We start from the raw sequence: 21,736 nt of genomic DNA, 5'->3' as shown, positions 1-21,736 counted from the left end.
CAAATGGTAAAGGGACTTTCGTGTTCAAGGATACTTGTACCTTTCCCAGTTGCTAGCTAATCATACACAAATTTTCCTGATCGATTTCGAAATTTTCCTATCATTGCCATCAAGAAACTTTCATTGTTTTAATGAAGCGAAAGAAGAAACGCCAGAATGTCGAGCTGTTTTACGACTTTTTATCGGGGGGCTGCCTTCATGTGCAGCAAAGTTGTACGTCATAAAAAGCGCATAAAAAGCCGTGGAACACTCATCCGGGTTCCATGGGCTTTACGGCCGTGCCAAGTGGGCTCCCAATTTACGACGGAGGAGCGCAGCAAGTTTACGAGCCCCGCACACGCCTGCCCCCCGCAAAAAAGGAGATTGAAACGATTGCGCTATAAAATGGGGCTCTATGAGAGCCATAAAATATTTATTCTACTAAAAAATAACTGTACATGGGATATATACACACAGACACACATGCATAAATACATATATTTATATACGGATATAAATATATATGAACTAGATAAATATAAATACAAATAGATTTCTGGGGATTTCACAAGTTCCTTTTTGATTCTCAACAACAGAACGGAGTAACTTTCGAGGGGCATGTGTAGCAAGTTTAACATGTTCAGCATGTTAAGGATGCTTAGCGAGATCATGGAAAGTGGCTGAAAAGTGACTCCGCAGGAGGAGTACAGCTCCTCACACAATATCGTCGGCCACCTGCGACTCCTGCTCCAGGATCGTGCTCTCCCTCAGCTTGCTCTTCAGATTCTTGCTGGAGTTGGCCTCCGTGAGGCAGGGCTCGTTTTCGTGGTGGTCGTGCTCCTGGCCATCGGTGGGCCCATTGGCATGGCCATCTTCCAGCTGGACCTTGCCCAGGTGGCGGCGGTAGCGGTACCACACCTTTAGGCCCAGCACCAGCACAAAGTACAGGAAGGCCAGGCAAATAATCACAATGATGATCCGCGTCACAATCGAATTGGACGCGGATTTACTTGACTTCACCACCAGCAGCACGTCCTCTCGCTTCAATCCCGCACTGCTGCCAATGGTGCAGCCGTAACGCCCCTCATCCTCCGCTCGAACATTGCGTATCTCCAGAGTTCCGTTCTCCAGCAGGGAAAAGCGTTCCGGATCCGTGTTGTTCTCGTTCAAATAGGTGAGATCCTTGTCCCATTGAATCGTGGGCTTTGGTTCCCCGATCGCCTGACAGTGGATCACGGCAGTTCCGGCCTCCGCCACCTCGATGGGTCCCTCCGGCGGCACACTGAACTTTGGAGCCACCACCACGTTGATGGACACGGTGGCTGTGATTTGACCCTGGCTGTTGGCGGCGATGCAGGTGTACTGACCCCGCTGCTCATTGCTGACCTGGCTGAAAATCAGCGTGCCATTCTGATCGGTTACGTTTACAGGGAGAGGCAGCTGGGTTTCCTGGAGGGATTCAATTATATGTTAGTAATGAGGTTAACATGATGCTAAATAACTAAGCTTCTATCTTGGAAGAGCAATTTGCAAGAACGATTTTCAAGTGCACAGATAAGCAATGAAATTTTAATTTTATTCGAACACTCAAAAAAGTGAAATGCTTACCCTCATCCATTTGACTTGCGGAGCAGGCGTTCCCTGTGCCTTGCAGTGCACCTTGCTGAGAGAACCCAGCTCCAAGTTCTTAGAGGTTGGCTGTGGCACGAACTTCAGCTGCTCAATAACCATGAGCAAGCCACTACTGGAGCTGGCAGCCACTGCGCCGTCGATGATCAACTGGCACTGATACTGACCGGCATCGCTGGCCAGAACGCTGTTGAATTGCAGGGAGCCAGTGTCCCTGCTCAGGGCTAGGCGGGAATCCTCCCGCAACATGGTTTCCAGCTGCGGTTCGCTGGTGGTGCTGTCCATCCTGCCTAGCACCACTTGACGCAGCGTTTTGCCATCCTTCCGCCAGCGCAGCAAGACGCTGTTCTTCTGAAGACGCCCATCCGGCAGTTGGTAGTCACAGGGCAACTGCAGGGAACTTTGTTCCTTGACGGTAATCGAGGATTGTGGGCCCCTTGAGATGCTCACATCCGCAAATGACGACGGCGCGGCTGAGGGGCAGATGGTGTTGGAGTTATAAGAATGGGGAAAGATGAGTCAGTCGGCCGCCTTAACTCACCGTAAGAGCAGAAGATCAGGCAGAAGAATCCCAGGCCGCAGCCCAGCAATCGTCTTCCGTTCAGCCCCATTTCGAGCTGAAGAATTCTTTTGATTTCACTGCCTCTTCGTACTGCGTCTTCCTTCGCTTCTTTCGCACAAAACCGGTGTGTGCTCTTGTTTTTCTCCTCTTGTTTATTTGCCGATTTTTGAAGGAATTCCGTTTGCCCTCGTTGCTTTTTGGTTTTCTGTTACGGATTCGTATTCGCAGTCGGCTTTGCCCTTGCTTCACTTCACTTCACCGCCTCACTTCATTTACTCCGCCCGGAGTGGAGAGCATTTGGTTTATGGTTATTTTTATGTTACGCACACGCGTCACGCTTTATTATCCTGCCGCAGTAGCAAAACCCGGGGATCTTTCGAGCGCTGCCACTGATGGTATCGCTATCGCAGGCACAGGGCACAAGGCACAGGGCACAACCTTCCGCGTTCGGTTTCGGAACTCTACTGACGCCGCATCGGGCTAATTTAACGCTGGCAGCCGGCGTTTGGTTGGCACATGCGCCCTGGACTGCACCCAGTATTTCCCGGTATTTCGCGGCGGCTGTCGCTGGAACTCCAGTACCAACTTCAAACAGCCGGCAGTAATAAACAGACTTCGAACGCGTGCAGTTCAGATTGAGGTTCGATTGGATTGCATTTGGCTGCGAGATATCCAAGTGCCGCTCCGTTCTTTCGATACGTTCTGTTTGGCCCGAGTTTGCCCCCGACCAAAAATCACCCACCAAGCCGGTTCGGGATGCGATGATGCCCAAGGATGCAGCTGATGCGGCCGGGCTCTTGTATCTTTAAGATACAAATTAAGTTGATTTGCTGCGCTCGCGTTCTCTTGGGTAATTGAACCCAGTTGGGCTGGCTCCTTGTCCCCTCCGCCGCGCGGCCTTCGGTCTTCGAGCATTTCGTTGCATTTTGTGTATCTAGATACCTTTGTCGGTATCCGTATCCGTCGCTTGTCAATCTGGTCGCTGATAAAAAGGCAGACGCAAACGCAGCCACGAAACATAAACCAGCGTCAACGGAAAAAAATTGTAAAAAGCAACAAACAGCAAGTGGCGTATCAGTTCGTGTGTTCGGTGATAAATGCATTTCATGCGTTCCAACTATGTAAATAGCAATTTAATTTGAGTGTCCACAGTAAACATAAAAAACCGCCCTGGACTCCAGTCACCACCACCACCACCACCACCACCACCACACCCGGTGGATCCCAGTGATCCCAGTGAAACCCGGTAAGCCCCTGAAAAGGGCAGTCGTAGTCATCGTCGTCGTCGTGCGTCTGTGCCATCCAAATATTGAATATTTACAAATGCGTTGAGTGCACTTTCGAGTGGCCGGCACTTACAGTGACTCTCTGGTGGATGTGCGAGTGTATTCATCGGATTGCCAGCCCCATAAAACTCCGTTTCCGATACTGATCCGCTACGCGAGTGCTTATATTTTTGTGTCGCTAATTGAGAGCAAAGGTGTCGAAGTGCAGCGGATATATACTTGTATCTTATACGCAGATGACTGCCAGGATGATCTCAATATATGGCCTGGTCTTGGCTTCGATGATGGGTAAGTGGTCTGCTACTATTATGTGGATTATGTGGGCTGCGTGAGGGGTTGCTATTTCTCTGGGGGTTCTTTGCAAACAAATTCATTTCATTTAAGGGGTTTTCAATTCGCATTTATTTGCTTATTTCGATGGCGGCATTTGGAGATTGGCTTTGCAACTGGATCGCTCGGCACTTCAAAGGAATCACAACATTTGTATTGCGTTGTATATTCGCCATTCCAACTTGGAAGTTGGAAGTTGGCCACCCATAATGTGAACTCTATTAACCTCGGGGCTCTGCTGCTCTGCTGCCATCCATACAGAACTACTCCTATTACCTTATTCTTCGAGGGCTATTTGTGTTACGAAGAAAGACCGAAAACCCAGAGAGCCTTTGTCTCTGGCAATTCAATTTGAAAGGCAAGCGGCGTGCAAAATGACTCAATTAAGAGTCAGCCAGGAGCCACCAAGCTGGCATTACTAATTTGGAACTCGGAATAGGAGAAGGAAAGCAGCGGGAGAGGAAGCGATTTGGAAAATTACGAGTCTCAGGACCCAGTTCAAAATGAAGTCGCTTGAAAGAAAGCAAAAAAGTGTGACGGGCTACCAATGAGGTCCTTACAGCCAGGTTATTATTTCCAATGACAGATGTTGCTCATTAAAAACTTTCATTAAGATAAAGTAGTCAATTCATAAATTACAACTTCATAAAATACGCCCTAGAAATGTTTGGAAGTTAGGAAATATTTTAGTTCTTTGCCAACTCATTTTACATTCAAGCCATTCTCCTCTTAAATTCTCTCAGAATAGGCATTTATTTTAAGTACGTGTTTCCGAATATTTTTCCCAGTGCTAGCACACACACACTTGAAATTAAAGGACTATCCTGCCAAGGATCAGGATACCCACTTGAAGTGAGACAAGCGACGCCGAAATTTCGGCTAATCAAATATAGTTTACAGCGGGGATTACCGGAGGGATGAGGATCGAAGCCGGAGGAGGAGGATCTCGGGTCTCAAGAGGGACACGATTATGCAAACGGAGGTCCTTAGCAACGCATGTGTGTGCGTGCGTGCGTGTGTGTGTGTGTGTGAGAGAGACAGGACAGAGCTGAGAACTGCCGACTGTTAAGTAGCACAAAGGCAAACAGCCGCTAACAAAAGCCAGCCGGCAGACAGCGAGGATAGGGGGATTCGGATTCGCATATTTCAAAATCTGTGCAACGCTACAGAGGTCCATTATTTGTATGGCAAATAATGTGGCTGTCAGTGTGTGTGTGTGTGTCTGTGAGTGTGCGAGTTCCTTTTGTGTGGCAGTCATAATTTGTTATTCAAGCATGCAAAATGCTGCATGCAACATGCCAGGCCAGGAGCAAAACCAAAAGCAAAAGCATCGCACATCCCACATTAAGGGCAGCTGTGGCAACTACAAAACTCCCCTTCACCAACCTTTGCCACAGCCACAGCCGCACCCCCCGCCCCTCGCCCTTCCGCCTGTCTGCATCCTTCGGCAACCTTAAAGACCACCAGTCGAAAGTTCGCCAGAGAGCTCTCTCGAAAATTGTATGAACTAGTCATGCATTTGCTTAGACAGCCGGCGTACAAAGCGAGTTTCAGGATTTAATGCTGCCTTGTAAGGAATCCAATTTATTAGGCTGTGTTCTGTGAACAACTGGTCCCCGTTTGAAGCACACTGAGTGCACAGCACCCTAGTGGATTGGCTAAAGATTGGCTTAAGATCTTAACAATATTAAAAGCTAATCTAGCCAGCTTGATATTTCTTACAGAAAAATATATTATTGATATTTTTTACCACATAAGAGGTAAGGGAATAAATGCCTTGCCTTAATTTTCATTTGGTAAGAACATAATTTATTTCCCAATTTTACTTGAACTACAAAGGCAATGATACAGAGAAGCTCGACTGCAGCTGAAAGGAAAAATCCCAGAATAAAGCCTTGCGAGTGATTAGCCGTGCTGTAACCTCTAAATTGAATTCCAACTCCATCGAAGACCATCCAGTCCTTTTCTGGCCATTTTTACCCCTGAGAAAACCCTAGATCAAACGTTTGACGCGTAATTGTCAGACACAATTCCACATTTCATTCAGTGCCTGTCTGTCTGTTGACTTGCAGTTTTCCGGCACCGCTTTTCCCAGACAAATGCCAAACATTCCAGAGTGACAGTTCAGTTCTAGCCCCCATTCCCATTCCCATTACCACTGCCATTGCCATTCCCAATCCCGTTGCCACCCTCCACCCACACACCGAAAATCAAATCAAAACGCCACCCATGGGGCAAGTTCAAGTGGCTGCCACAGTGGGTTGCCTGATTATTACTACAATATTTCGCATTCATTGTGCTTAATCGACGAATGTTGCCGCACCATTTGTGGCAGTCAAAGTTGGATCTGTGTCCGCATCTGCGTGGTATCCGCACCAGAATCTGAATCTCAAGATGCTGATGAGCAGGAGGCCTCAGCAGTGGGTACTCGTAATACTGCCTGCTGCTGACTTGCTGATTTCGGTTATTCGAGCCAAACAAACGAACTAATTATCACACACACACACACCCGCGAAGAGGGTAAGTGGGGAAAGGCCTGATGCACTGAGAAAGATTTCCGCGAAAATAGCCGCGAGTTTCGAAATAAATCTTTAGAGTTGCAAGTACATACCCCAAAGTATGGAGATTACAAACGTATCAGTTGTGAAGCGTACTTTTGATAATTTTAAGAAGTTGTTAACGAGATCCACAATTTGCATTTACCATCTACTAATTCTTTTTATTATTATAATCTTTTGTCAGTATATGAGTATAATTTTTGGAGCTGCTTCCAAATGGCTGGCGCTTTTTAAAGTGAATAATATTTAGTTCAATAATTCTTTGAAATAGTTATTTTCATTTCATCATTCATTAAATATTTTTCGCCAGTGTATATCTACAGACAGATCGAGACGAGCAACTGGGACCGGGACTGCCCGCTGCTCCGTGGCACTGTCGCTGATGTTTGCAGCATCAACACTTTTTCAGTTTGCTGCCCGGCTCCTGCGCCACCAGTGCTCCTCCACAGCTCCCACCTCCTGCTCCACTGGTCCCCCCTCCTCCCTTCGTCTTCGTCGTCTGCGTCTTCCGCACCCTCACGCATTTTTGTGCCCACATCAGCGCAATCAACGGACTGCGGAGCGGGACGCATATTTCTTTAATCGACGCCCAGTAACTGACTTTGTTCCCTCGTCTCGAATCGAATCGACTTGACTCGTTTTCCGCACGGCAAATTAAATCGATTCAGGGGAGGATTGAGCAGGGGCCAGGGCTGATCCCAGCCAGAGAAGGGGCATCCCGGTGCCTGCCCAACTGCCTTTTTGGTTGGGCCTTGTATCATAACACGTCTGCCGGCGATGTGACTGGCATATGAAGCCCATGGAGCCCCTCCTCCAAAAGGCCAGCCAGTAATGGTGTTGTAGCCGTTGTTGTGGGCCTGCTTATTGATTCCTCGTCGCGGTCGTGCTCTTGGCCAAAAGCAACTGCGCCCGAGCCCCGCAATCTGAGGTGTTGTCTCAAATTGCTCCAATTAGTGGCCAAATATAATGGTGGCCGTTTTGTAGCTCTTGTTCTCTTCTTGTTCTGGTTCGTGTTTTGTGTACCTGCCCCCCAACCCGTGTAATCAAAAATAATTGCGTTTGAATTGCTTTTCGTTTCGAGCTGCGGTTGCGAGCTATCTTCTGGCATGCCCTATTCACTCGACTTTGTAGCCTCGTGTGGCGCCACTTGTGGTCTGATTTAAGCCTCTTTAGGAGCCTCTAATATGGAATGGTCCTTTGGAATCGGTGCTACAGTTTCTGGCCAGCTCATTGGGTAATCGCCATTAATCGCATTCATATTTGCCACACCTGACCAGTGCTGAATTTTACGGGTAAATGCAGCAAATTGCATTCGCGGCTGTTGATTTAATACAATAAGCGAATTGCATTCACAAAATAAAGAGAAACACACAAATTAAATGAATAAAACCGATTTTCCCTCGGAAAACGTTTATTTTTTCGCCTGTTTTTTATAAACGCCTTTCCTTCTGGCTTTTAATTATGTTGGCACAAAACTCTGAATTCGTTTTTGTTTGTTTTCTGTTCATACACATATTGTAATTTTGTTTGAGGACACGCAACTTTGGACGGCAATGGTGCTGGTTTTTCCGATATGCCTTTTTCTGATACTCTATCAAGCGTATTATTTAAAGTTTAAAGTTTTTAATTGCAAAGTTACTTCGAGTTAAACTTCTTAAGCTTATTCCATTAAATGTTGTGTAAAAGCATGTTTCATAATTTAGTTTTATGCTACATAATAAGTGCCTTAATCATTGGCGCCCTAGAGTATTCAAAAACCTGTTTTTGATTTCCATAGAGCCTCTGTTTTTTGCGCTTCCGCCCTTTTTTGAGTATTTTGTTGCTGGTGTTTCTGTGTTCCTGGCCTTGCAAAGCGATTTACAAAATTACATTTGCGTTAAACACTGTAATTTAAGCAGCTTACGCGCATTTAATTTGTTTAAACCACTTTAATTAAACGAAATTATGGCTAATGCACTTTTTCAGTTAATTACACAAAATTGTTCAATGAGCCATCGGCTGTTTAATTTAAATTTAAAGGACTTTTGCAAAGCTGCAATTTCGCCCTTCAGTCGGGATAATGGTTAGTGATTGTAATTAGATAGAGCTTACTAATTTCCCTCGTTATTTCTGTACTTACAGCTTCCGTTTGGGCCAGCTCCTCGCGTTTCCAGCGATTGCCCCAAAGTCAGTCCGTGGTGGAGAACGAATCCGTGAAGTTCGAGTGCGAGTCCACCGACTCCTACAGCGAACTGCACTACGACTGGTTGCATAATGGTGAGCAGCGATTTACATATCCCATGGACGTGCATTAAGCATTCGCCTTCCTTGCAATCCGTTCCAGGTCATCGGATTGCGTATGACAAGCGTGTCCATCAAATCGGCTCCAATTTGCATATCGAGGCGGCGCGGCGCACAGAGGATGTGGGCAGCTATGTTTGCATCGCGACAAATTTGGCCAGCGGCGCCAGGGAGGCGTCTCCGCCCGCCAAATTGAGCGTGATATGTAAGTAGTTATGCCCAGCTCCAGCTCCAGCTCCAGCTCCAGTCCCAATCCCAATCCCAGTACCCAAGCCACTTCCACTATCGGACCCGCAATTGTTCGCAATAAGCAAATTGACTGATGGTTAAGGGCGACAGCAAATCTGTCTTTGCTTGTGCAAATTAACAAAGCGAAATTGAATTGTATGCGGGGAGTTGCGAGCACTGCAAAAAATTTCAATAGAAGTTTCTATAGAAGAGCTTGAGCAATAAAAAATCAGCTGAAATGATATGACCTTCTGCACTCTTGCGTTGCTCGCTGGTTTCTCTGCGTGTAATTGCTATGCATAGGGCAAATTCATTTGATTAATGCTGCATTTAATGGTATTCCACCCCCTTCCCCCTCCCCACCCCAACTCCTTTTTAGATACGGCAAACCACAAGGCAATAAGAAAAGGTAAAGAGGCATAAAAACGCAACCGAAGCGAACGGAACGCAGCCCAGCCAGCCGATGAAAGATAAAAACCGAAAGTTTTGATGTACATGCGTCAGATCCCATGCAACCAAGCCCCTTCCCCTTTCGAAGACCCCCTCCCATGACCCCGCGCCCAGAGCTACAGGAAGTGCAGTGCAGTGCACAGAATGCATCCCATGCATCGGACCGTGAAGAAGAAGACCCTGTCGTAGAGGAACCACACGGAAAAAGATTACTTGGTCTTACGCAAAAGTCAGTTTTTTTAACTGGCTTGCATCTGTAACTGAGCTTAAAGAATCAAGACATATCTTCATCTATACAAGACCAAGTTTTTGGCAGCCTATGCGGTTAGATAAAATATTTCTCAGTGCACCGCTGATTTCCTTCAAGTAGCAAGTGCAGTTGCAGTTCTTGGCCTCGTGTTGAGGCCGCGGCGTCACGTGATTGATGTTCATTTAGTTGCAGTTGCCTTTAAGCAGAAAAATGCATAAATTTACCAAATAGCTCACCAACGCCCCTACTCCTCCGTCTTCCCCTTTCATGTAAACAAAACGCGAGTTTTATGCACAATCTGGAGTGCATGTGTTTGGGGGATCTCCTACATATATGGCAGATATATCTGCTATCTGCAACTGCATCTGCATCTGCATCTGCGTTTGTATCTGTATCTGTATCTGTAGCTGGGCTGTCAGCGCGGCCACGGCATGCGAGCTGTGATCAAAGCCACCCAACAGCAATGGCAACTTCCCCCCGCCGGCGCTATTTATACACCAGCCCCATCTCAAGTGTTTTTAGCTAATTAATTAACTAATTAATTTGTAGTTTCGGGAGTTGATTTTAATTGCCACAGCTCCTCCCGAAAAAGCAGCAGCTGCTGCTGAAAAGCGTGCAGAGTGTATATACGTTTTTGTATCTCGAAGCGAGGGAGGGGATGTATCTTGGCGCCAGCTGAAGCTAAGTGGGTTATGTGATTACCACCCCCTGCCCAGCTTGCATCAATCTCATAATTCTTGTGGAGCAGACAAAAACTATTAAGATATGCATGGAACTAAAGTTGGGGATGGTGTCGTTGCTCCTGTTATTCAGGAGTCGTCGTCATTGTGTCCTGGCTGCTTTGTCTTAGCCGGTATTTTCCCGTCTGCACTTTCCTCGAAAATAAGTGTTCAATTAAGCGCGAGAAAAGTGTCATTTTCACTTGCAACATTTAACAAATTTGCAAAGGGGATTTAAAGGAAGAAAAGGGTGTGGAAAGAAAATTCAATCTGGTAAAAGCTCATTAGATAGAGGAATATGTAGTTCTGCATGGTCAACAATACCAGAGAGATGGAACATAAACATTTTAGATGGGAAATCGAATAGAATGGAAGCAAAATAATCGTATACCTAAAGAAATTTATTTAAAAAACTTTTAGATATTGAAACTATATAGATAGAAGGTTGGACTTTATATAAGCAAAACTATTTCAGCCGATAAATGCAAATGGAAATGCCAAGTATGGTTGCAATCCTAGCGGCCAAATCAAGTGAAACTCTTTTTCGGGACTCATAACGAACGGGAAGACAAATGCTGACAGTGCCCGGCGACTAACCGATGACTACAAGGAATTAAGCTGACAGCTAAGAAATTATACAGACAGCAATAAAGCCAGGAGCCAGAAGCGAGTCAGAGCCAAAAACAAGGGCCAAGAAGAAAGCAGCCGCGTCAGACCAAAACCAGACGACTGGCTCCTGTGAGGACGAGGGGTCGGGGGACAGGACATTCCAAACATTTGCTCAGCGAAAGGGGTTGTTGGACTCGCAGGACTCGCAGGACTCGCTGCTCAGTACTCAGCCAGGATACACAGACTAACCATTGAACAGCTGAGCGGAGCTGGTGGCTGAAACCAGAGGGAAATGTGTTTGTGCGCTGAAATGTATGGGGGAAATGAAATGCAACATTAACACGAAACATAAACATAAAATGAGAAATGGCAGCAGCAACAATGGCAACCGAACAGCCAGCAAAGTCATAAAAACCAAACAAAATGCAAAGACACCCAAGGACGAGGACAGGGAAGAGGACAAGGGAACCAGGGCGGAATTTGCCGGGGAATGTCAGGACGAAAAGCAACCCTCAAATCGACCGCCCGGGCGCCCGGCACCCGGGCACCCCCATCACATATAGACTTCTGCCCCGCTGTTGTATCTGTGCTCTAGACACAAGTTCAAGTTGACTGCAGTTGGCAAGTTGGGTTTTTATTTTACGGATGCGGCGGGGGTGAAACGGGATGCCCGGGGAGTCTCGCGAGCGGGTGACGGGGGGAACCGGATAATTTTCATTTTGTGAATGCCGGAAAAACGCATAAAATTTTACGAGCCGAGCTCGGAGAACATTAAAGGGGACGACGACAGACAGACCGAAAAACAGAAAAACAGACACGAGCTCGCAAACAGAAAATGTAGCCAACTTTTTGGCGCGCTATCCTGCGTCCTCTCTCCATTTCTATTCCTCTCTACACAGCAAGGATAATGCCAGTTTTCATTTAGAAATTTAAATAAGAAGTTTAACAACTAATTCACGTTGACAAGCAAAAAATTAGACATTAGTTTCACAGCTTTAATTACAGATTCTTAAGAGTAGATTTGAAACATAAAAATCCCTTAGCAACGACCAATTTTCTCTCTGTGCATTTCTTTCAACCACTCTTTTCCTAACTCTAGGATTTTCTTTATATTCCTTTTTGGCATTTATTTTACTTTTAGCTTTTCTGTGCTGTTACACGAGTTGATCATTAGCAACTTTTGGGGAAAGCATTACAGGCCAACAGCAGCAGCAGGGGCGTAGTTCAGGAAATCCCCCGTTTAAAACGGGGGCCAACTGCCCTCGCAAGGGGCAAAGGTCACAGCAGCCACTGGGAAACCAGAGGGCAGACAATGTGCGATAATCGAATGTTTAACGTTTTAATTTGAAAAACGTTTGGGGTGCTGAGACAGCGACTGGCCAACTTTAATTAAAGATCCGACGATAACGCTGTGTGGAGCAGGACACATCGCATGCGCTCCGGTCAGTCGCCATAAATTTTCCATAAATATAAATGGCTGGCCAGCGAAATCGGAGAGCTGGGGGTAATGGGTAGGAAAATCTGAAATCCATTGATATCGAAATCCGCAGATGAAAGCCACTCATCGATTTGTATCTGAGGCAAACGATCTGCCAAATAGTTCATTTGTTGAGTAAATATCTGCAAGCGATTGTGATGCATTTCCCTCTTTCATCTGCGCCAATTTGTGAAATGGGTCAATAACTTGTAAGCCGCTTTGTGCACACACCGCACACACAGAATGCCCAGCCAATTAAAGTGAAATGGAGTGGAGTGGAGTGGAGTGACCACTGGCCAGTGTCCAGTGGGACAACTGGTTAGATGGCTGGATGGAAGCAGAGAAGGGCTGCGTAAGTCCATTAACGTTCACAATTACCGCCGGCCACTTCAGAAACTCAGCCACTTCTATGGGCTCCCATTTCCATCCCTCCATCTTTCGGTGGACATGGGCCACTTGGATTCGTGACAGCGCTGAAAACCCTACCACTCGAGTTCGATTCCCAACTCGGCCCGCCCAAATAATCTATTTTTGATTATCAATTAATTATATTTTCATAAAAGCGAGCGATAAAAAGAAGTGCAGCACTGCAGCACTGCAGCTCCAGAAAAAAAGAAACGAGCTATCTTATCGGGAGGAGCGGACTCACAGTTGACGAACTAAGACGCAGTCGGCACACTTATTCCGCCTCTGGGTTCTTGCTCCTCCAGTTGTGGAGCTGGGGAACGGGAGGGGCAGGGGGAAGTTCTGGGGGAAGGGGTTCCCAAGACCCAGCCGATAAGAACGATCCGCTCGGGGGAACTGTCAATTTCGATATCTATAATTCCGCCCGCCTTTCGACGTTTACTTCCACTTTGTTTACCCAAGCCGTCTCTATTTTTTTATGGGTCCTACCCACACTCCCCGGCATTCCGGCAATTGTTTACAGCGATTGTGGTTTATGCTCCATCCATGGCCAGCGAAAAGTTTAACAAATTTATTTTGTTTCGGAGTCGCGTTGGCTTACGCCGTCTTATTTTTCCTCGTTCCCAGTGTTTAGTGTTTACCTCGACTTGCACGTTCAACGTGTGAATGACGGCCGCCTTCCGACCCCTCCTGTAACTCCGGAGCCCCTTCTCCCCCACTATGCACTCCCTCCCACGCCCACAGGTACATGTAGATACGACTGCATCCCAGAGGTGTCAAAAGATCTGCTGCCTCTGACGATGCATGCATCAGACTAATGAGAAGCTTCTTAATTAACGACTCGCGGCTTGCTAGTAATTGAAGTTACAGTTAGTCCTGCCGCATGTTAGTCAGCCTATAAGAGGCTATAAGATATAATAGTTCCTAAGATCCCAGAGGTATCTCAGCATGAAGCCGGGAAGAGATAGAGATTTAGCACGAGTAACGCTGCTAAACGAGCTATGTATCTTGAAGATACATCAGAAATCTGCTTAGCTACTTAAAGCCACGGGATGTAAGACTAGTATGTAAGTTTAAACGTGATTTTAACTCGCTCCATCATTATCTCTGGCTTTTGTGCACTTATATTGTTAGGATTTACTCATCAAAGATTATAATCGTACATAAAGCACGATAAAATCTTTTACTTACGAACCGTAGCAAATGCCCAACCTCTTTAACCAAAATACGAATATCATTAAGCAACATTTCCCCACTTCTGTGTTAAAAGGCCTACCCATCAGATACTTCTGTGTTTACCTGTCGAGTGGCGAGTTGAATCCGTTCCACACTTAACCCCCCTGTTTGGCCATCCATTAGATACTTTTGCTCCTCGGCTGTCTAAGTGCCAATTAGTTCACTCTACTGTCATTTTAGTCGTAACATATACCAAAACTTTGTGCCACAGGCCCACGGAGTATACGAGTATCCATCGGTACGTACCACCATACAAAGTCGTCGTCGAGCTGACGGACGTGCCCCAAGAAGAGCAAATATACAAACACATTTCAAACTTTTGACACTTCCCCAAACGGAGACGAAGACAGGGCTCTGTTTATTGAGTTGTTGCTGTCGGTTCGGTTTGGTTCGGTTCGGGTTTGGTTCTGTTTTTCCATTGCCTGCCACCAAATAAGTGTCTACAAATATTTAGAGGCATTTTTTGTTCACTGACTCTGCGAGAGGCAAACAAAGTCGGTGCCCAAACAAGATTTATGTGCATATGTAAATTTTCTCTAACGCGGCCAGCAAACCGCAGCCATCCAGAAGACCTGGCAAACATTCAGATAGGCAGAGAGGAGAAATATCCATAAAATATACATCATCCATTTGCCTAGATCTCTGCGCGCTCCTTCGGCCGCAGATAAAAAATGTTTTATGAAAATTATGGCACCATCTCCGAAGGCTGTGGCAATCACATATATACAGAATACCAAAACCCGGGCAAATAGAGAATCTAGGAAAACAATTTGAATAAATTATTTGGGGGGATACCAAATTAGAACTTTAAGGAGCAGCATCGCTCGGCATCCGACAATTATCGCTCCGAATACAAAAGTATCTCATTCACATCGCCACAATGGGCTGCAGTTACACGATTGCAGCTACAAGATATTATGAAAGTCCGGTCATACAAAAGCCACACACAGAGAAATTTGGCCATATTACTAAGACGACTTTACTTCAAACGATATTGGATGCACACCAAATTTGATTAATATTTAAGATGTAGGGAACAAACAGCAGATATTTCGTTTAACTAAACTGCTATTATTAGTATTGACGTAGATTTATATGGCTAGTATTTCAATCTTAACCATTTTAATGAATACCCGCCATTCTTGGCATCCAAGAACACTTATGAGGTTTTTCTCTGTACAGCGATTGTGTATGCTAGCGTGTCTGCAACATGACTGGCCACGCCCCTTGCGCCTCCGGCTGCCACTAAAACATAAATTAAACCCTATGCTATGGCTGAGAGTTTAGAGAGCAGCGCATTCTTCTTTTGGACTGCAGTTTTTTTTCCCCCCATTTTTTATGCGCTTTTCTTTTGCGCCATAGAAACTCTTTTCTCATGCGGCAATTGTTGGCAAGTACCGTTCCATTCCGTTCCGTCTGGCCAAGAAGTGGAAGAAGAGCCGGCGGGCAGGAAAACGGGGGGCATGTGAGCATTTACATATGGGCAGCAAGGTGGGTGCGCGGTGGGGGCTAGGTGGAGCCTTCTCCTGACTGACTGACAGTTCAATTTATGCTTCCTCGCCACCTTAAATGGGCTGCCAGGCTGCGCCGATAAAGACAAAGATTGCAGCGTCGTGTTCGGCGCTGAACTGACGATAAAATGCACTTAATGCCGCGCGAAATACCCGTACTTTAGCAGGGGAAATAAGTATAACCAAGGGGCCCTGGAAAGCGGAAAGCAGAAAATCTGAAATCAGAAGGGGGAGCGAGCGCAGCGAATTCGCATAGCCAAGAAAACGCATTAAGGCTAAATGTATCTTCCGGATATATTATGCATATTTATGGAATGCCAGCCTATTCGGTTTCACCGGGCTGATCAATAACTAAAGGGGCTTTTCTCTTTTCTCTGGCATCGAGCATTCCGCTGGCCAAACTGCTGTGGCAACCCTCGGCCTGCGTCTTGCATAAATTCAATTAGTTTATAGCCCACACTCATTCCACAGCTTCAATCTACGCGTCTGCTGCTTCTTTACACGGCCAGAAAATATCTGTGAGATATTTAGATGTTACCTATAATTGTATAATATATAATTTTGTATAATATTATACAAATGAGGTTCTAGTCCTTACACAATTTAATATCTTAAAAGAACATTTGAAATGTTATATATTGTATAATTAGTTATTAAAAATTATTTAAAGCAGATCTTACATGTGTATTTCTTAAGAGGTAGTAGTTGATAATTAATATACTTACATGCCTGGAATGCTAAAATCACCATTAACACCATTATACCCTTCCCTTCCTGCAGATCTTGAATCGGCCAGTGTCCAGCTGCTGGGCAGCAATCGGAACGAGCTGCTGCTCAAGTGCCACGTGGAGGGCGCCTCAGGAGACTCGGAGCCGCTTGAGATCGAATGGTATCGCAACAGCGAGAAGCTGAGCACCTGGAAGAACGTCCAGCTGGACCAGCACCGCCTGATAATCCGGCAGCCGGGTAGCGACGACGATGGTCTGTACCGCTGCACTGCCTCCAATGCGGCGGGTCGAGTGATGAGCAAGCAGGGCTACGCCTATCAGTCCAGTGTGAAGTGCCTGCCCAGACTGGCGAGGCGGAAGAACCAAAAGATGATGGAGTCCTGGGATAAGCAGACGTTCCTGTGCCGCGGGAAACGCGGAGGAGCTGCTGGACTAGAGGCACTACCCGCCGCGCCGGAGGATCTGCGCATTGTGCAAGGACCCGTTGGTCAGTCGATTATCAAGGAGGGTGAGCCCACGGCTTTGACCTGCCTCTATGAACTTCCCGACGAGCTGAAGAACCAGCGCATCCAGCTGCGCTGGCGCAAGGATGGCAAACTTCTGCGGCAAGTGGAACTGGGTGGTTCGGCGCCCATTACAGGTCACTCCTTCGATTCCGGCAAGGATGCTCTGCTGCGGGAGGATGCCAGGCTAGTGCTCCACAAACAGAATGGCACCCTAAGCTTTGCCAGCATTATTGCCAGCGATGCGGGCCAGTACCAGTGTCAGCTGCAGCTGGAAGGCCATCTCCCGATTAGCTCAACTCCCGGCGTCCTGGAGGTCATCGAACAGCTGAAGTTCGTTCCTCAGCCCACGTCCAAGAACTTGGAGCTGGATGCAGTGGTGGCCAAGGTGCACTGCAAGGCGCAGGGCACTCCAACGCCCCAGGTGCAATGGGTGAGGGTAAGTAACTTTTCTATTATATAGTACGTATTTATTTGGGGAAGTTTTTGAAATCGTTCATTTAGTAATAGTCGAAGAAAAAACCGGTTGACATCCGCTTGTTCAGTAATTGCCCAGGCACTTCGGTCTTCATTTTGACAGCTTCCAAATGGGAATGCTAGACATTTCTGACACTTTTCTGCCCACTTTTTTCCACTGCAATGATGGCCACATGTCACCGACAAATTGAAAAACGCGCAATGCGCCACTGGGCAAACTTGTCCTCCAAACAAACCGTTTCATATGCAAAACTCTATTGAGTCTATCTGGCCTAAGCACCCTTCTTCTATCTCTCGAATATCCGAAAAACGAACCCACTCCATTCGGTGGCCATTGAGCGTTTTGTGTTGCCAGCTGTTTGCCATGGCCAACCAATTTCGACAACTGTTTGTCTATTTGGGAATGGGAATGGGAATGAAAAAAGAGGAGCGAACCCTTTCAAAGAAAGTTTTTCATTTGGCCGAAAACAAACCTGGCTCAAACCTGTTCAAAGTGTATTGCGTCCTTTTTGCCTGCTTTTCTGCATTTTTGATGAAAACGCATGGCACACGTTGGCAAATTGGTTGGTAATGGTCAGCTGTCTGTTTCTATTTCTCGCAGATGCGGGTCCAAAAATGTTTCATTCAACTTTGATATTAACAGATTGAAATTGCATAATAAATTTGCATGTGTCTTTGATATTCAAATTCAGAAATGTGGGTATGCCGCGGAAAGCACCAGTGGTTTAATATCAAAAGCAACCCAGAGAGTGGTGGAGACAATAAAAAATAAACAATAAAATGGCATACCTCTAGTTTCCTACTTTTAAGGATATATCCTCATAAAAGAATCTAACAGAACAACAAATTACCTCTCTGCAGGATGGGGAAAACAGCACTTTACCCGACCAAGTGGAAGTGGATGCCAATGGAACACTGATTTTCCGAAACGTGAACTCGGAACATCGCGGCAACTACACTTGCTTGGCCAGCAACACCCAAGGTCAGATAAATGCCACCGTGGCCATAAATGTGGTGGTCACTCCCAAGTTTAGTGTGCCCCCAGTGGGACCCATCGAGACTTCGGAGCAGGGTACCGTGGTGATGCATTGCCAGGCGATTGGGGACCCCAAGCCGACCATTCAGTGGGACAAGGATCTCAAGTATCTGAGCGAGAACAACACGGACCGCGAAAGATTTAGGTTCCTGGAGAACGGCACTCTGGAGATACGGAATGTCCAAGTGGAGGACGAGGGTAGCTACGGATGCACAATTGGCAATAGTGCCGGACTTAAGCGAGAGGATGTCCAGTTGGTGGTGAAGACGACCGGTGACGGCTTCGCTCCAGAGGAGTCCGGTGGCGATGGCTTCCTGGTCACCCGAGCTGTGCTGATCACCATGACAGTGGCCCTGGCCTACATAGTTCTGGTGGTGGGTCTAATGTTGTGGTGTCGCTATCGCCGTCAAGCGAGAAAAGCCCGTTTAAACGATCTGAGCACTAAGGAAGCTGGCGGGGATCAGCCCGATGCCGCTGGTAATGGCAAGGGCTCTGAACAGGAGCCCTGCCTCTCTAAGCAGCACAATGGCCACAGCAAATCCAGATCCAAGTCCAGTGGAGATGCCCAGAAGTCAGATGACACAGCCTGTAGCCAGCAGTCGCGGGCCTCGAAGAAATCGGCCCACATTTACGAGCAACTGGCTCTTCCCAGATCCGGGCTCAGTGAACTCATCCAAATTGGACGCGGCGAGTTCGGAGATGTGTTTGTGGGCAAACTTAAGGCTACCCTAGTCACCTCGCCCACGGACAAGGATGCGGATACGGAAAAGCAGCACAGCAATAGTGAAAATGGCAGTGGAGGCAGCGGCAGTGGAAGCACCACACTGAGTACTTTAAACGAGAAACGTCGCTCCAAGACCTCCATGGATGACATTGAGGAGATCAAGGAGGAGGAGCAGGAGCAGCACAATCAGTCGGCTCTCGAGCAGCTGGTCCTGGTCAAAGCCCTGAACAAAGTGAAGGATGAGCAGGCCTGCCAGGAGTTTCGGCGACAATTAGATCTGCTGCGCGCCATCTCGCACAAGGGTGTCGTACGTCTGTTTGGGCTCTGTCGTGAGAAGGATCCGCACTACATGGTGCTGGAGTACACCGATTGGGGCGATCTCAAGCAGTTCCTGCTGGCCACCGCCGGGAAAGTGAACACTGCCACCGCAGGCAGCTCCTCGCCGCCGCCACTGACCACCAGTCAGGTTTTGGCCGTGGCCTATCAAATCGCCCGGGGCATGGACGCCATCTACAGAGCTCGGTTTACCCATAGGTAAGTTAGGAGCACCATCTTCACAGATCCAATTGGCAATGATTTACCTTACAGGGATCTGGCCACTCGGAACTGCGTGATCTCCAGTGAGTTTATAGTGAAGGTATCCTATCCGGCTCTCTGCAAGGACAAGTACAGCCGCGAGTACCACAAGCACCGCAACACGCTGCTCCCGATCCGCTGGCTGGCGCCCGAGTGCATCCAGGAGGACGAGTACACCACCAAGAGCGACATCTTCGCCTACGGCGTGGTGGTGTGGGAGCTCTTCAACCAGGCCACCAAGCTGCCCCACGAGGAGCTGACCAACGAGCAGGTGGTGCAGCGTTCGCAGGCAGGGTCCTTGGAGTGGTCAGTGGCCGAGGCGACGCCCGACAGCCTCCGAGAGATACTGGTAAGCATCCTTCACAGCTTTTGGCAAATTTCAATTAAATTAAGTGGATTTTATTTAGCATAATATTAGCTACTTTGCTATCAATTATTATTTTAATGGTTACCAGGGATGCCCATTTCTATTGGTAATCTGGGGCCTAATGATTATCAGGAATAATAAACAAGATCTAATCTTTTCTCCGTCTCCATGCAGCTGTCCTGCTGGGTGTCCAATCCCAAGGAGCGACCCTCGTTCAGCCAACTAGGAGCTGCTCTGAGCAAGGCGATGCAGAGTGTCGAGAAGTGAGGCCAGACTGATGGCTCGATCATGCCAAAAAGTAATTCGTAGTATTGTCTAAGTGTCTGCCCGCGAAAACCTAGTCTTAAGCTCGAAGGATGTCACTTGGTGGCCGATGGCTAACTTACATAAGCAGTTACTGTACAAACACACGACATACATATAGTATATACAGAGTGCATTGGAATGGGGATATCTTCGAGAAAAGTATTGCGTGGTGCTGCATATACTTATGCAGCTAAAATGTACATAATATCTGCCACAAATATGCATTTGAACCAGTTGAAGCATTTCTAGGATTAGATCATTTTAACCCACGTCTGCATTTAATAACCACTTCTAAGCTAAATTGGTAGGTATAGACACACAAACATACACGCATGTATCACACAAACAACGAGCGAATTCATTGTTTTCCAACCTAGCAAGAACTAAGCCAAAATTTAAGTTTAGCATTAAATATAAATCACACCCCACACCCACATATTTTATCACACCGCCTAGTTATACACTTATATGCGTAAGAAGAACCAGCCGAAACAATTTTATGACTAGCCATTTAAGCTTTGATGCATGTTTACAAAACATTTAAATAAACCCGCATAAATAAATTTAATCAGAAAGCAACATTTTAAAGTCTCGTCCTTATATCGAAGGAAGACCGAGAAGTTTTGGTCTTCTGAGGGAGAGCTAACCTTCGTGGGCTACTATTTTTTATGGCCATTTCATTTGGCATGGCAAATTTGTTGAGGGTCCTTTGGGCCCAGCGGACTTGGCTCATTCACACTTCACTTGATTTGAAAAATGAGCGCCTATTGAATGTCGGACTGGGCCGTCTTGCCTCCACGTCTTTTCCCAAAACGATTGACAAACAAACATGGCAATAAACCGTAAAGTTGGCTCGGCTTATTGGGGCTTAAAGTCGCCGCACTCCCCGTTTTTTCCCAGATTTTGCCGCTCCGGAAGTTCCAGCGCCTACGTAGCCAACAAAGTTTCCTCGTGCGAAAACTTTGGCCAGGACCAAATCCAAGTAATATTTGCATTTGAATCAGCAGCAAAAACAACACCGTGACACAACGAGTTGCCATTTTCCTAGCCCAGTGGATAGGCTGCTTAGCTTTTCCTGGCACGTACAAATATCTGCCTGTCATGAATATCAAATGCCTCCGAAAAAAGGTTGATTGAACAGTTGGTAGCAGGAAGTGTGGCAGGGATATGTCGGAACGGGATGGCAGAGGAGTTGATACCCTTTTCATATGTAGAGGGAACATAAAAAGATGTTTGCTTTAAAAAGAATTTATTTCCCTATAGGCACTTTTCAAACGAAAACTCCTTGATAACTTCTAAACAAAAAAAGCATTAGCGAACGAGCTAAATGGTAGCTCTGCTCTCTGCTTGCGTAACTCAAAGGCTCAACTGCATTCGCAATTGGTAAAGCTGCCAAAAATAAAATACACGCCCTGCCGCACATGGCGTATGCGCAATATTTGCAATGTTTGTAATGGAACGACAGCTGTGCAACAAAAGCCTAAGCTCGACAGAAGGAAAACATAAAAAT

General features: G+C 46.6%; 2 protein-coding genes across 2 annotated transcripts; one reads left to right on the top strand and one right to left on the bottom strand.

Moving 5' to 3' along the window:
* Nucleotides 1–499: 499 nt before the first annotated feature.
* LOC6546773 (tyrosine-protein kinase-like otk) lies at nt 500–2,675 on the bottom strand. The gene is made up of 3 exons (XM_001975964.3): nt 2,150–2,675; nt 1,588–2,081; nt 500–1,428 (listed from the first exon to the last, which is right to left on the bottom strand). The coding sequence occupies exons 1-3, from the start codon at nt 2,217–2,219 to the stop codon at nt 694–696; spliced, it is 1,299 nt and encodes a 432-aa protein (XP_001976000.1). The 5' UTR covers nt 2,220–2,675; the 3' UTR covers nt 500–693.
* Nucleotides 2,676–2,739: 64 nt separating this feature from the next.
* On the top strand, nt 2,740–20,805 carry LOC6546774 (tyrosine-protein kinase-like otk). The gene is made up of 7 exons (XM_001975965.3): nt 2,740–3,744; nt 8,466–8,600; nt 8,668–8,829; nt 16,290–17,179; nt 18,079–19,511; nt 19,566–19,902; nt 20,095–20,805. Exons 1-7 carry the CDS (start codon nt 3,693–3,695, stop codon nt 20,185–20,187), a joined length of 3,102 nt encoding a protein of 1,033 aa, XP_001976001.1. The 5' UTR covers nt 2,740–3,692; the 3' UTR covers nt 20,188–20,805.
* Nucleotides 20,806–21,736: the final 931 nt, after the last annotated feature.

This window comes from Drosophila erecta, unplaced genomic scaffold (genome assembly GCF_003286155.1).
Source record: "Drosophila erecta strain 14021-0224.00,06,07 unplaced genomic scaffold, DereRS2 tig00000092-arrow-pilon, whole genome shotgun sequence".
NCBI lineage: Eukaryota > Metazoa > Arthropoda > Insecta > Diptera > Drosophilidae > Drosophila > Drosophila erecta.
Note: the sequence above shows the minus strand (reverse complement) of the source record. Positions and strands in the feature narration are given on the sequence as shown.